Source organism: Sphaeramia orbicularis, chromosome 19 (assembly GCF_902148855.1).
Source record: "Sphaeramia orbicularis chromosome 19, fSphaOr1.1, whole genome shotgun sequence".
Lineage (NCBI taxonomy): Eukaryota > Metazoa > Chordata > Actinopteri > Kurtiformes > Apogonidae > Sphaeramia > Sphaeramia orbicularis.
This window is the reverse complement of record NC_043975.1, coordinates 12,729,130-12,745,741: the sequence shown is the minus strand read 5'-3', so window position 1 is coordinate 12,745,741 and position 16,612 is coordinate 12,729,130. Positions and strand designations below refer to the sequence as shown.

General features: G+C 34.0%; 1 protein-coding gene across 1 annotated transcript in view; it reads left to right on the top strand.

The window, feature by feature from the left end:
* The first annotated feature begins 8,696 nt into the window (after window positions 1–8,696).
* polr3a (polymerase (RNA) III (DNA directed) polypeptide A) overlaps window positions 8,697–16,612 on the top strand; it is a 132,356-nt gene continuing 124,440 nt past the window's right edge. Inside the window, exons 1-3 of the mRNA XM_030122021.1 lie at window positions 8,697–8,824; window positions 11,545–11,680; window positions 14,736–14,873. Coding sequence (XP_029977881.1) covers window positions 8,781–8,824; window positions 11,545–11,680; window positions 14,736–14,873 — 318 coding nt within the window. The 5' untranslated portion in view covers window positions 8,697–8,780. The remainder of the gene's footprint in view (window positions 8,825–11,544; window positions 11,681–14,735; window positions 14,874–16,612) is intronic.

Below are 16,612 nucleotides of genomic sequence, written 5' to 3'. Positions count from 1 at the left end.
CCATATCTGTCTGTGTTTTTAACGTTACTTACAGTCAGCGTTACTTTTATCACACCACACTCTTCACACATTATTCCACCGCCGCGTACCTGCTGCACTGAACTGTGAATGTCACACGGCTATAAGTGCATTTGTATCGGATTACTTTTACGAGTACGAGTACACACACTGAGTATCGGAGCCGATGCTGATACTCGTATCGGTATCGGTGCATCCCTAATATAAATAATAGGATAAGAGCTTTTGAGTGAAAAAAAGTAAAATTCCGTCATGAAAATGTTTACATCTACAAATTGTACTCGAACATAACATGAACAAATACGAACAACCTGAACATTCACTCACTGTACATAAGAGATTGTTTTTAGTTTTGTCAATGAGTTCTAGATAGGTAGATGCGTACTCTATGTTTATTTTTATTTTTATATTTGTTATCCTGTGTTTATTGTTATATTTCTTATATTTTCTACTTCACTTATCGTAAATATTTTAGATCCTGTAACTTGTATTCCACTGCTGTTCTTGGACTGTGCTGTTGTAACGCTGCAGTTTCTCCACTGTGGGACAAATAAAGGTTTTCTTATCTTATCTTAACCCTTTCATGCATACTGGTCACTACAGTGGACAGCTATTCTACAGCTGTTCTCTTGTATATTCATGGATTTTGTTGTTCTTTTCGTTGTTGTTGTTGTTTTTGTTTTTACACATATATTTATTAAAGTTTTAAGACACTACATATCTTTTCTGGCATGAATTGGTAACATAATGTAGATCTCTCCTGAGTATAAACCCCCAGAATCACAAGCCCTCCCCATAGTTTTCACACAATTTATCAGTAAATACATGTTTCTGTGCGTTAAAAATTAAATGTGTGGTGTCCAGCTGAGTGGACATTTTTGCAACTTCATGAAAAATAGGTTCATAAGAATTTTTTTGTCATTATTACTTTTTTTAAATGTATTTTAATTTTTTTTTTAAATTATTTTTATTTCATTTATTTATTTTTCAGAAGAAAATTTTCTCTCACATTGTTTTTTTCATGTCTAAAGAGGAATAGAAACACTCAGGAAAAAATTTTGATTAAGGTTCTCATAATTCATGCATGAAAGGGTTAAATTGAGGAAAATACCTGATTTTCACTGAAACATGGAAAATGCAGGTGATAATATTTAATAAATGGTGATAAATTACTTAGGAAAGGTTTGATATAGAGGAAAAGTCATTTGTTTGTCATCAAAAAAATATTCCTAGATCTTTGAGAGTAAAACAAATGCAGTGACTGTAGTTTTTTTTGGCGATCAGTGCAATGACATGAGAAAATTTTGCTAAAATTATTCATTAATGAGTCTGAATTAATGCTAATTATTACATTTTATGATATTTTAAATGCTTTGTGATTCCAGTGACAAATATTTTGCACATCTACTGTATATGTATTTTTTTTTTTTTTTTGTTTGAGAAAAACTGATGAAGTGTGTAAGATGTGATTTTAAGGTCTAGAATAGGGAAGGAAACGTGTGTAACTTAAATTAAAGTATGAATTCCAGCACTTGTCAAGTTTGTTCAACATAACATCATCATTATTATTATTATTATTATTATTATTATTATTATTATTATTATTATTATTATCAGTAGTAGTAGTAGTAGTAGTAGTAGTAGTAGTAGTAGTAGTAGTAGTATCATAATTAATTTTAATTTAATGTGTTGTTAAATGTGTTTAAAGAAAGAAATGGTAGCAGGCACTTCAATGAGTCACACAAAAAAATCCCAAAATGAAAGTTTGTAGAAAAGAATCAGGTTGTCATTGAGGAAAAGAATGTTAAAAAAAAAAAAAAAAAAAAAAAAAAAAGGGCAAAAAGGACTGTGTAAATAAAAAATTATCTGTGTTTTGATGGTAAATATTGCAAGAACACAACAGGGAGAAACAAGTCAGAGGCATAAAAATAGTCTTTTATTACTAATAGGGATGTTTAGAATACACAGGCTCTACATAAGACATATGCTGTAATTACAACCCCAGTGCATGATGGGATATTTATCATGTAAATTATCTGAGGCCTCTATGTATGGGCCTCTATGTACGGCTGAACAAGGGCCAAAGGAAAAAGTCCAGCCCTAATGTATTTTTTTGTTAAATTGTCGTTTAATGAAACTTCGGAGGGACCGCAAGCATTAGAATAAATGTAGAAAATGACAACGTTTTAATCAAATATTATATTTATAAGGATAAGATGTCATCTCCCATCATGTGTAAGAGCTTAAACACGTAGAAGAGATCATACATTTTGCATAATTCATCTTGAAACCCTTTTATTTGAACAGGGCCAATGACCAAATCCCCGGATCCCTGTTCCTGGGAGAGTATCCGGTTTTCCCTGATCTTGCCGTTCAGAGATGGTTTAATTTCTCCACGGGGAGTTCTCAGTGTGTGGGTGTGTGTGTTTACGCCTGTGTCGGCTCGTGATTACACTGTTACCCCTCTGTGTTTGATACACACTGTTTGTACACAGACATGCGTAAGAGGTACTTGGAGGGAAAATCACTGAGCTGCCTCCACTTCTGACAAGCATTGTTAGTAGGATTTAAAAAAAAAACTGTTTTAGAAGGTGTTCTCACTTGGTCTTTAGATGAGATGAGATTACATTAGATTACATTAGATTACATTAGATTGAACTTTATTGATCCTTTGGGCAGAGGCCTCAGTAAAGGGGCATACACACAGGAAACACCACAAGGAAAAACTAGAAGCACTCGGAGAGCGCAGACCTCCACCAGGCTGATCAGTGGGCCCCCCTGTGGGCCCCCCCACCCCCGATCACCACCAAAATTTAATCATTTGTTCCTTGTGCCAGTATCAACATTTCCTGAATTTTTTTTTCCAAATTAAAGGCACAGTAGGCCAAAAAGTAAGGGCACCCCCATTTTTTATATAAATTGAGATAAAATCTGCCTTCTGGATCAGATCCAGATCAGCCTTTGAAATGTGATAGAGGACCCCATTGTCAATTCCTGAGTTAAATTTCATGAGTTTTGGTCAATAATTAAGCGAGATATTGGGAAACAAAATTTTGGCCCCATTTATCACAATGTTAACGAAAATTTCAAAGTGATCCAGAATCCAGGATTTCTTCCGGATCACCCCCAAAAGTTAATCATTTCTTCCTTATCCCATTTCCAACAAACCCTGAAAATTTCATCAAAATCTGTCCATAACTTTTTGAGTTATGTTGCACACTAACGGACAGACAAACAAACAGACAGACAAACAAACCCTGGCAAAAACATAACCTCCTTGGCGGAGGTAATTAACAAAAAACAATTTAAAAAAGCAATACAATAGCATAACTGTAAAAAAAAGCAGTGAAAAAAATGCAATTGCACATTGGAAAGTACTATATATTAATATTATAGTATTATTGTATGCACAATATGTACTGTATATGTGTATGTATGTATGTGTATGTGTAAGTGTATATATGTATATGTGTGTATGAGTAAGTACATATATGTATATGTGTGTGTGTATCTATATGTGTGTGTATGTGCATATGTGTATGTATATGTGTGTATCTATTTGTATGAGTGTGATGTGCATGTATATGAGTGTATGTGTGTGAGTGTATGTGTATGTATACTGTGTGTATATGTGTGTATATGCATATGTGTGTATTTTATACTGTTGTGTATTTGTGCATGCTGTACCGCATTTGTCCAGCAGTCACCGCCAAAGCGTTCTAGGCATAGCAGGGTGATTGTAAGGCTATTATATTCCAAAATTACTAATATCTCCCAAAATATTAGTCCTATCAACTTAACGTTTTCGCTAGTCTGTTCCTTGACCAAAAATACATAAGTCTGACAAACTGCAGCGGTCAGCTCTTTCTGGATTTTGTGTGAATCCTGAGACACACATACAGACAGAGGCCACTTGGCTTTATATATATATGTCGAGGCCCAAAACGGAATCTGGCCCGATTCAGAATCGGGCCGGCCCAGAATGGAATTCTCTTCTAGACCGGCCTAGAATGGAATCCTGCTGCTATAATGTTATTTTTATACCATGTTTAATGCAAATGATCCATAATTTGTCATAATTTTACATTTTCAGTCTTACATACCTTGAGTAACTATTGTCAATTTTAGTCGGTTTCACTGTACCATATATGGTGGGGAGTACCACTAGGTTCTATTTGTAAATAAAGTGTATTATAGTTTACAATTAAAATGTTGTTTGTTTCATTTTTTTCACATATTTGCAAATTCCATGTATTGATTTTTGTAATAATTTAGATCATTTCCAGTAACATGGGGTATAAAAAATTAACATTATAGCAGCAGGATTCCATTCTAGACCGCCTAGAATAGAATTCCATTCTGGGCCGGCCCGATTCTGAATCGGGCCAGATTCCGTTTTGGGCCTCGCATATATATAGACCAAAAGTTTTGCATTATTTGAGCCAGATTACCTCAGAGGTATTGAATGTATAAATACATTGTGCCTGCAGCCATGGATTGGCCTTTATTATGCTAAGAAACAAAAGGGATTTATGTCAGTTTTGTGGTGGGCAAGTAAATTGGCACAGTTTGGTAGGTGTTCTGTACCTCGATTTCTTTTCCTTTTTTTTTTTTTTTTTTTAGTTTTTTTTTTCTTGAGTGTTGTGAGAAATGAGAAATACTGTAGTCCTCTAGATGTCACAGTTTATTTGTGGAGAAAATAGTTCCTCTTCTGTACACAGAGGATTTTGGTCAGTGCTGTTGTACTTGTAATGATTAGAGTTTTAAATAAAAATACAAATCTGTGTTGAAGTGAGATTTTGTTCAGTTTATTTCTTTGATATTTCCTCATACTGTCTCATATACAGCACCATGAAACTCTAGTCCACCTGTAGATTTATTATTTATACCTCTGCCAAGGAGGTTATGTTTTCATCAGGGTTTGTCTGTGTGTTTGTCTGTTAGCAAGATAACCCAAAAAGTTATGGACGGATTTTGATGAAAATTTCAGGAAATTTTTACACTGGCACAAGGAACAAAGATTACATTTTAGTGGTGATCAGGAGGGGGTGATCTGCCTTGGCAGAGGGTCATCTATCTATCTATCTATCTATCTATCTATCTAATCTATCTATCTATCTATCTATCTATCTATCTATCTATCTATCTATCTATCTATCTATCTATATCTATCTATCTATCTATCTATCTATCTATCTATCTATCTATCTATCTATCTATCTATCTAATTACAGAAAAAAAGTACTAGTATAGTTAAGTGGCAAGTAATAATAAGTAGCTTATTATGTTATAATATTATAGTATGCACAATATGTGTATGCGTATAGATCAGTGGTTTCCAACCTTTTTTGGCTCGTGACCCCATTTTAACATCACAGATTCTGGCGACCCCAGACATTCAAAACTGAGACTTTTTTTTTTTTTTTGCTGCAATTAATTTGTTTTTGATCATGTAATAGTTTGCTATACTATGTTACAAATAAACATTAATTTAGACGACATTTAGTCTATATAATGTATATTATTATGGACGGAGGTAGAAAAGCCAGGTGTAGATTACTGCACAAAGTGAGAATTTTATTTATTTTCCTTGGTCAGGATATGTACAGTCAGTTCAACTTGTATTTATAAGGCTGATAATTAATACTGAACAAACAAGAACTCAGACTCTGAATTATGAAAGAGCTGCAGCATCTGAAACCGACCACAATGAACATTTGAAATATAAACAGAACCACAGTGCTCAGTTTCAGCTTCAGCATTTGTCACGTCTTATATGGACTGTGATTGTCTCTGTCAACTCACCATAAATTTTTAATATTAGAATTTTTTTAAAATGTATTTTTATCACTTACTAGAAATTTCAGGCGACCCCATTTCAATTCCAGGCGACCCGCCCGTGGCGGTCCGACAACCCCTATGGTTGAAAACACTGATATAGATAGATAGATTAGATAGATAGATAGATAGATAGATAGATAGATAGCTAGATAGATAGATAGATAGATAGATAGATAGATAGATAGCTAGATAGATAGATAGATAATCACAGTACAGAAGTTATAATAAGTGATAATAGTAATAGTAGTTATAACAATGAATATACAAGCAATATAGGTATATAAAAACATAATAAAAAAATAAAAATATAATAATAATATAATAATAATTAATAATAATAATAATATTATATTATTATTATTATCATTATTATTATTCTTATTATTATTATTATTATTATTATTATAAGCAACGGTGAGAGAAAGTAAGTTCCAACAGTAAGAAAACATTGCACATTTGAATAAACCACGTTGCACCACAGAACTGCCCATCCTTACATCGTTACATCCCCCTTGGATGTACCCTGTAGTCACACATGTAAAGGCTGATGCATAACAGAACATAGGATACACCACACACACTGATGTAAACCCCAGGAACATCACATAGAGCTTTAATTAGGACCTTCCTGGAACTAAGTGGCAGCAGAATTAGAAAATGAAAAATCAGATTCAGCCAAGGCAATTTTCACTGTCAGTGGTTATAAGCCCAGAGAACAATTAATCAGCATAAGCATGTTGTGGAAGGAAATCATCATCAGGAAATCATCAGTCGCCATCAGCATTTCCACCCCGGCGCATCATCCGACACAGGTACAACAGCAGGTTTGTTCCACAGTGGGAGTCTCCTGCATCTCCACATCTCAGACTAATAGGAATGCACTTAGGGCCATCTAGAGGAGAAGTGTGGAACTGCAGCATGTACATAACCCCAGGGTGGATGAGATGCTTCACATAATCTTATTAGCTTTAGTTTTGCATAATCCATATATTTTAAAGATTAATGCACAAAAGCACACATAAACATGTAAAAAAAAATCTATGGTTTCATACATACGAGCGTACTGTTTTATATTTCCAACTGCTTGAGGACGTTCAGCCTCTGATCCTTATCTGCATCAGGCCTGAGGCTCGTGCTTCTTAACATTGTGTGTCAAACAATCACACCGTAAATTCACAGCGTACATGATCACTGTCATAGCTGTTAGGATTCATTCATATTTGCCATTCACATTAACATTATTTCAGAATCACGACAATTTTTACCACTAGACGGCAGCACCGGTTTAACACTGACTGTCCTCGTGCGTCTGTTTCCTCTTGTTCGCTGTCGTTGGGCATGAACCTATGCTGCGTTCATGACACCTAAAAAAAATCTGAATTCAAGAGACAGTGGTTAATAAGCTACTAAACTAGTAAAAGTGGTCCTAAATCCGGTTGTTTTTCATAGTGGGGCTTTGCCACATATGTGCTGAAAATGTCTAGTTTAAATATGGATATATGAATATATTATTACTATATAGGACAATATAGAATATTATATGTATTTATATTATGTATATAAATGTGTTTTTGTTTGGGTTTTTTTTTTTTTGTTTTGTTTTTTGTTTTGTTCTTTTTAGTTTTTATTAATATCTGGTATCAATATCTGGTAGGAAAAGTTGTAAATGGGTATTATCATAATAGTGCATATAGGAAAAAGGATGTGTGATATTGTTAGATGATTATTATTATTATTATTATTATTATTATTATTATTATTATTATTATTATTATTATTATATTCATACAAAATAATAATTGCTATATAATGATCAGAAGGAATAGAAATTGTGGGTAGGAGTATATAAGTTTTTACTTCTTCCTACTCCTTTTTGAGCAAGTATAATTTAATTTAAGTTGTTATTATTATTATTATTATTATTATTATTATTATTATTATTATTATTATTATTTACTATTACTATTATTTATTAATTTATTCTGTTGTTTGTTTGCTTATCAATCATTTATGTACCAGTACTTATATTTTGTTGGTTGATTTTTGTTTTGATTTCACTGTCTCCATGTTCAAAATAAAGATTTCATTCATTCATTCATTCATTCATCCAAACTGTACACGTAACTGTTTTTTTTCAATGGATTATGTGATAATAATAATTGATGATAATAATTATAATACCAAAAATAGCTAAAACTATAAGTGTAGTAGTCATTATTATTCCTGATTGCGTATTTCAAAAAGGTTAAGTTTGTTTTTTTTCCCATTAAACTAAATTTAAATACTTTTATTTATTTTTAAATCGTACACGTAACTGTTTTTCTCTTTGGATTTTGTTAGTATAAAAATGATAACAATAACATTAATATAATAGAGTAGCCAAAACTATTTGTGTGGTATTCATTACTATACCTGATTGTGTATTTAAAAAAGGTTAAGGGGTATTTTTTTTTTTCCATTAAACTAAATTTATATACTTTTATTTTTGTTTTAACCAGCTATAATGTGCCACTGATTTTACTTTGCTTTCTCTTTAGTTTAATTTTATTATTAAAAGTGATAAGAAAAATGTCACAAAAAGTTTCAGTTTAATTTAATTTGAGGGCGAGAAGAAATGCATCCATTCTTTGTAATTAGATAAATACAAAAAAATAAAAATAAATAAATAAAAATGAATGAACACTTTGGCCAACACACTTTGCTTAAACTGCTTAATGCTTAGATTCAGATGACCCTGAACGCATCCCCATCCACTCACATGTTATCAACACACTGCATGTTGCTGCTGTTAGCATTTCAACAACATGGGAAAACTGAAGTGACAGCGTGCTGGGTTGTATGTAAAGCATAGCATGTTGGAATGAGGACAAAGTAAAACCCGAATTCACTACATTGTCATTAGTTTAGGAACAAACGCCAAAATGGTGAAGGAGCAGTTTAGAGAGACAGATGTGGCCAAAAAAATGTAAGTATAACAAACTGCTAGCGTGTTAGCTTACCGGCTAGCTGCTGTTGGTATATTGACGTTAGCTAAACTTATACTGTGGCTAATTTAAAGAGAAATTAAAGAATAGTCGATGACACAGCTCGTCAAACAAGTGATTTAGTACAAAGCTGTGTCTTTGTTAAGTTAGCTTGCTGTGTAACGTGAAATGTTAGCTATGGTTAAGTCTTTTTTAAGACCAATTTAACAGTGACATGTAATGACAGACTTGTGTTGTCTTTATTAGTTTGTTTCTATTTCCAACATACATTCTCAGATGTAAAATTTATTATATGTGGAATGAGTTTGTAGATAATGTAGTATGAGAGAAAGCCTGGCTTCTTCTTAAAAGATATTTGGTCATTAATAAAGTGCAGCACATTTCTTTGAAACTCTTTCTGTCCAGTTGAAACTTTATGCAGTTGTGGATCTATCTATCTATCTATCTATCTATCTATCTATCTATCTATCTATCTATCTATCTATCTATCTATCTATGTGTATATAGATATAGATATAGATAGATAGATATAGATATGTGTGTGTGTGTGTGTGTGTGTGTGTATTGGTTAAAATTTGCTTAGAGGTCTTATTTCTGTCTTTGTGCATAAGAAATCAACATAAGTGAATCCCTAAAGGAACTCTGTGTTGGTAAATGCAAGTTATGCAAATTGACAGGATTTCAGTTCTGTTGCAACATGTTGATGGTCATATGAACTATGTTTTCAGCTCAAAAATGTCCAATTTCATCACAATTAATGCTATATTTTCATGTCACAAATGGCCAAGTTATATTTGAACTGAATTTACCTGAAAAACAAATATTCTATTCTTTTAGATTCCCTAATTTTTCTCACAAGATTCTCTCCTACATATCACATGTTTTATTTTTACAGGTTGCAATATGGAGTATGGTGCTGATCCATCCTGCTTATGTTACGCCAATACATACATTAAGAATGTCACACGTCACTTTTCAAATCAACAGTTTTCTAATAATAAGCATTTTTTATAAAGAAATAACAATTCTATATTGTTATTTCCTCTTTAGTATGATGATAAACTATACAATAAGTAATTCTGATCCTAGTTTTTGCACAGGGATCATTAGTGTAAACGGTGACATGGCTGCCGAGCATCAGTATGATGGGATCTGTAACAACCATGTCGCATCCGTCCACTGTCACATTTTGGGTTTTTGTGTCAGCTGTTATTGTTTTAGATCCACAATACTAACATTTATGAATAAAAGGAGAATTAGCAATAGTAAGTCTATAAGTTTATTCCTAATAAAGTACTGGTGCTGACCAGAGCATCATGGGTAATGTCACGTCCGTCCACCAGCAAAAGTTTTCACATACACGTGCTATTCAAAATCTAATATTTCTGAAAATGTAGCTTCCACTGTCAAATAATATCAGTAGTCTGTGCACAAATGTATGAGCATTATTTCAACACAGTTCTATGCATTTCTACAACGTTTTTTTTTTTTTTTTTGACAAAAATGGCCACTCATTTGACCCCCTAAGTAAATTTTAGCTGACACAAGATATGGTTCCATAGTTAGGAGGTGTTGGTGTATGCGAGTTGGTTTTTTTTTTTTTTTTTTCTGCACATTTTCTTTATTTCAGTTTGGCATGGGCTTATCACATGAGAACACCTGAAACATTTTTTTTGCATAATTCACTTCTTACTCATGCACACAGTTGCTGTGCATTTTTATTGGAAATTTCAATTTGTCGAAAGAAAAAAAAATGCTAGCAAAACCTAAAGAATGTATTTGTTGTAATGAAATTGACTGAAGTGTCAAAATCAGAGGTCGACCGATATGGGTTTTTCTAAGGCTAATTACGATTTTTAAAAAAAATTTGGTCAACTGATGGCCGATATCTACAGCTGATATTTGAGGCCGTCTGTGTTGGTTGTCATTCGCCCAGGTCATCATTCTACTTGGTTCAGCTGGAGCTAAACCAGTTCAGTTGAACCGAGAAGAACTTGTAAGAAAAATTTAGAGGCTGATATTTAAGGCTGTTGTTTTTTGTTTTTTTTAAATTGCATCGACGTAAAATACAATTGAAACATTTAGATAATTCAGATTTTTATACAGTGATATAAATGAAATTATCAATACATGTACACATAGTACTCTTTTGAACATTTATTGAACTTCAACTGCTGCCCACACAGGTGCCTGATCAAATATCTGATAACATTTTTACAACTGATCAAATACCGGCTTTCAAAAAAAAATTAAGACCAATGTCCTATATGGAAAAAAAATCAATATATCAGGTCTATCTCTAGTCAAAATGCATTATTTTATCCCCTGAAAGTTAATACTCACTTGTACACTTATATGTGACATTATGAGATCAAAGTTATTATTGTGAGGATGAAAATCAGATAAGGACCCATACATTATTTCTTTGAGCAAAGAGTTCACACTTTATATTTATTCAGTCCAACACCTACTTAAAACCATTAAAACTGTAACATGATGGTAAAGAACCTTATTCTCCTTTAGTGTTAAAATGCAGTAGCCTTTTCTTTAACTTTTTTCCCCCAATTAGTTCTTGTTTGTTTTTTAGTGAAATAATGAAAAAGATGTCAGTTGTTAAGTGTCATTAAGACGTGAACACAGGTATAATAGTCTGTATTAACTCTATACTTGTCTCTTCTTCACTTCTCGTCCCTGTTTACAGAAGCCACATCTGCTTTGGGATGAAATCTGCCGAGCAGATGCGTCAGCAGGCCCACATTCAGGTGGTCAGTAAGAATCTGTACAGCCAGGACACCAAACACTCTCCACTACCGTATGGAGTGTTGGATCACCGTATGGTATGACTTCTACACACTTAAATATTGTTTTTTTTTATTCCCGAGATATTATTACAGGGAGCATCATATCGTTGGTGTCGGGTGGAAACCTCTTATGTCCAAAAGGTTTTTTTTTTTTTTTTTCAGGAAACTGGATTAAAAGATCTGTATTTTACATAAATGGAGTTAAGAGATGTAGTCACAAGCCATTTTCAACACTTTTCATTGGTTGAATATTTCTGAAATCGTCAGACTGACCAATAGAATCATTTTAATGACAAAAAAACCCCCACCAAAAATGGATTTACAAGGTTGTCACCCAACCGCGACAATATACTGTATTTGACTTGCATTCATTTCATGCAGATTTACTCAGAACCTCATACTTAACACTTTCAGTGCCATGGGCCGATTAAATCGGCTTTACGAAAACAACCTGTAAAGTGCCACAGGCCGATCAGATCGGGTTTGGAGAACACGCCACATTTGTGTGCAAACAAACCATCCATCCCCATTTCTTTCTCACATTCCGATGACGTTCTTTCTGTGTCCCCCTTTTGAGACCAAGCAGACGGGAATTTGAGGTCACGCGACCGAATAATATTTTTATATCTTTTTAATGTTTCTTATTCTCTGGTGTTTCATCAGAGGGAGCCCTCCATGCCGGGGGGCGGCTGTGGACTCCGGGGGCTGTGGCGGTGCCTTCTCTCACTGGGGTCTGCTCCTTTCTGGTGGGTGGGGGTCCCAGTTGGCCCTCTCCCACTAGTTGGATGCGGGGCTGTGATGCTGGTGCCTGGTCGCCGGGGTCGGCGGCTGCCTCCTGGTGCGGATGGCTCCCTGAGACAGCGCCTCCTAAGTTGATGTTTACTTTTACTTGTACATTTTTGTTCTGGTCTACCCGTGCTCAGTCAGTCTTCTAAAGTATGTGTGAGCTTGTGGGTTTGCATGTATATGTGTGTGTGTGCGGGTGAGTGGGTGGGTGTGGGTGGGGGGCGGTACTGATTTTTAAACTGATATGTAAAGCACTTTGTACTACAGTTTTTAATGTATGAAAAGTGCTATATAAATAAAGATTATTATTATTATTATTATTATTATTATTATTATTATTATAAATTATGCAAATTACGATCAATAATGAATCGGCTGCGTCCGGTGCGTTTTGGATCTAATCAGCAATTGGTCGGATGTTATCGAGCGGTTTCCTGCAGGATTCTTCAAATATTATAAAAACGATGCGAAATACTGAAAAACGGCCAAATTCTGTGGCACTTTTAAGGCTTATTAGCCCCTTAACTGTCTGGCACTTAAAGAGTTAAAGCTGTCACTTCTTTCACTTATCTTACATTTATAAAAAAATCAGTCCATTTATGGTTTGAAGGCTGTAGAAAACACAATCTCTTATAAAATTGTATATGAAACTGTCAACTATGACCACCGATTGATAATCATTGATTTGGAAAATGATCCTTCACGTTTCTCAAAGTGTAATGTCCAGGTGTCATATATTTTTGTCCAATTTTCCTCCTGATCTGTCTTCTTTTGAGGTCAGTGCAGTTAATGGAGAACACATCACTATTAAAAGTAACAACGCTAGTTAATAATGTGCAATATGCATCATAGTCAGCATTCTTATAAGGCTATATTAATCTCAAATCAGTGTATAAGTCATCAGTATGAACTGAAATGACCAGATACAGAAGTTTCCCAAACCACTCGAATTACAACGTACTGAAATCAATCAATCAAATTTTATTTATATAGCGCCAAATCATAACAAAAGTTACCTCATGACACTTTATGTATAGAGCTGGTCGAAATGAGACTCAAGCCAATTTACAGAAACCAACAGAATCCTCCAGGAGCAATCACTTGGTGACAGTGGCGAGGAAAAACTTCCTTTTACTGAAAGATAATGATTAGGGATGCCCTTATGGCAAAATTCTCGGCTTTAAATGACATTATTTCCAATAGATGATGCTGTTTCCACCCTCTAAATAATCAAATCTTTGCTATAAATATAAAAATAATTATTATTTTAAAGTCTTTCAGTTCTTCATCACACTATTTATGTACTGAGGGTAAAACAGTACAATGTGACAAACATAGTATTGTCTGCTTAGATAAACAAAGATGGAAGAAGCAGAAGATTTAACCTGGCCTGTCAGACTTTTTATCAGATATACTGTACGCATTTTACAGAGGGAGGGGGAGGGAGGGTATAAATTAAGGGAAATGGCACATTTTAAGATACAAAGATGTCGAACCACGAAAAAAAGATTTTGTTTATCAAATAATGGTGTAAAACTATGGAACAGACTGAGTGTGGAGCTGAAACAATGTCCAAACATCAAAAAGTTTAAAAGCAAATACAAACAAATGATTTTTTTCTAAATACAGAGAGGAAAGGGCCTGACGGGGGAATCTGGTTGTTTTTCATAGTGGGGCTGTGCCATGTATGTGCTGATAATATCTAGTTTAAATATGGATATATGAATATATTATTACTAAATAGGACAATATAGAATATTATATGTATTTATATTATGTATGTATGTGTGTTTTTGTTTGAGGGTTTTTGCTTGTTTTGTTTTTGTTCTTTTTAGTTTTTATAAATACCTGGTGTTAATATCTGGTAGGAAAAGTTGTTAATGGGTGTTATTAGTGTACATAGGTAAAAGGATGTGTGATATTGTTATACTATTATTATTATTATTATTATTATATTCATACAAAATAATAATTGCTATATAATGATCAGAAGGAATAGAAATTGGGGGTAGGAGTGCATAAGTTTTTACTTCTCCCTACTCCTTTTCGAGCATGTATAATTTAATTTCATTTGTTTTTGTTATTATTATTATTATTATTATTATTATTATTTACAATTATTAATTAATTTATTTTGTTGTTTGTTTGCTTATCAATCATTTATGTACCAGTACTTATATTTTTGTTGGTTGATTTTTGTTTTGATTTTGCTGTCTACATGTTTGAAATAAAGATTTCATTCATTCATTCATTCATACACTATGGATTTCAGTCATATTCATGTTTCTGCTGATGTTTCTTTCAGGGCACCAGTGAGAAGGACCGACCGTGTTTGACATGTGGGAAGAACCTGGCGGATTGTTTGGGACATTATGGCTACCTGGATCTGGAGCTGCCGTGTTTTCACGTCGGATATTTCAAAGCCATCATTGGAATCTTACAGGCAAGTGTGTTTTATACAACAGATTCAAGTGATGTTACAGGGTTTTCAAAGTATTCAAGGCTCAGGTGAAGTATTCTATTATTTCATCTTAAGTTTCACTGAAATAAGTAAGAAAAAAAACCTTTAGGTGGCAGCAGAGTATTAGTATTAGACTGTGTGTTTATATGTTTAACCCATAAAGACCAAGTGCTACTTTTGTGTCAGTTCCCAAATGAATTTTACTCTCCATTTAACGTTTCTTAAGTGAGTTATCATCATTACCTCCGCCAAGGAGGTTATGTTTTTGCCAGGGTTTGTTTGTTTGTTTGTCTGTCTGTCTGTTTGTTTGTTTGTCTGTCCGTTAGTGTGCAACATAACTCAAAAAGTTATGGACAGATTTGGATGAAATTTTCAGGGTTTGTTGGAAATGGGATAAAGAAGAAATGATTAAATTTTGGTGGTGATCGGGGGGGGGGGGGGGGGGGGCCACGGGGGGGGGGCACTGATCGTTAGTGTGCAACATAACTCAAAAAGTTATGGACAGATTTGGATGAAATTTTCAGGGTTTGTTGGAAATGGGATGAGGAAGAAATGATAAAATTTTGGTGGTGATCGGGGGTGGGGGGGCCCCACGAGGGGGGGCCACTGATCGTTACTGTGCAACATAACTCAAAAAGTTATGGACAGATTTGGATGAAATTTTCAGGGTTTGTTGGAAATGGGATGAGGAAGAAATGATAAATTTTGGTGGTGATCGGGGGTGGGGGGGCCCCACGAGGGGGGGCCACTGATCATTACTGTGCAACATAACTCAAAAAGTTATGGACAGATTTGGATGAAATTTTCAGGGTTTGTTGGAAATGGGATAAGGAAGAAATGATTACATTTTGGTGGTGATCGGGGGTGGGGGGGCCCACGGGGGGGGCCACTGATCAGCCTTGGCGGAGGTCTGCGCTCTCCGAGTGCTTCTAGTTTATTATAATATTATCCACTTCAGTAGATGTGCAACATATTTCTCACTGGAATTGCACAGCTTTGTTCACACTTTGACCAATTTTAGCAATATTTGGCCATGTTATTGCACGAATCACCACCTTTTTTTTTTCTTGTAGTCTGTTTCATTTATAAGGAATAAGTAGGATTACTTTGTTTTGTTGCATATTCAAAATCTAAACTAAATACAGTCAATGCATTTGGTTTTACTCATAAAGACTGAGAACAATTTTGTGATGACATCCAAGTGAATTTTTTCTCTATCTAGCAATATAAAGTATATTATAAAGACTAAAAAAGAAATCTGGTTCTTTTATGTTCTTCTCTTTTTCAGCCGATTGTTTTTCTACTTGTCTTTCTCTGCACTTATTCATTGTATGTTGCTGCTGTTAACTTTGAAATGTCCTCATGATGGGATAAATCGTTATATCTTATCTTGTCTTAACCTTTCTTAAGTGATTTATCAGCATTTATTATAATATTATCCTCCATATTGTCCATTTTTTCCATGCTTTTATGTCAAATATCTGAGTATAATTTTAATTTATCGCAATTTTAATTGTAAATACCTAATATGTGGAACCAATATTCACTTTTAAAGTCTTTGAAAAGGTCCATTAAACATCTTTGTGTTATGTATGCAATAAATTATATACATTTTTCAAATCGGATTTTATATTTTTTTGTGTGTTTTTTGTCCTTTTGTGTTGATATAGTAGGTTAAAGTGAAAAAATAATAGGCAGGTGATATAGATGAAGTTGTGCTG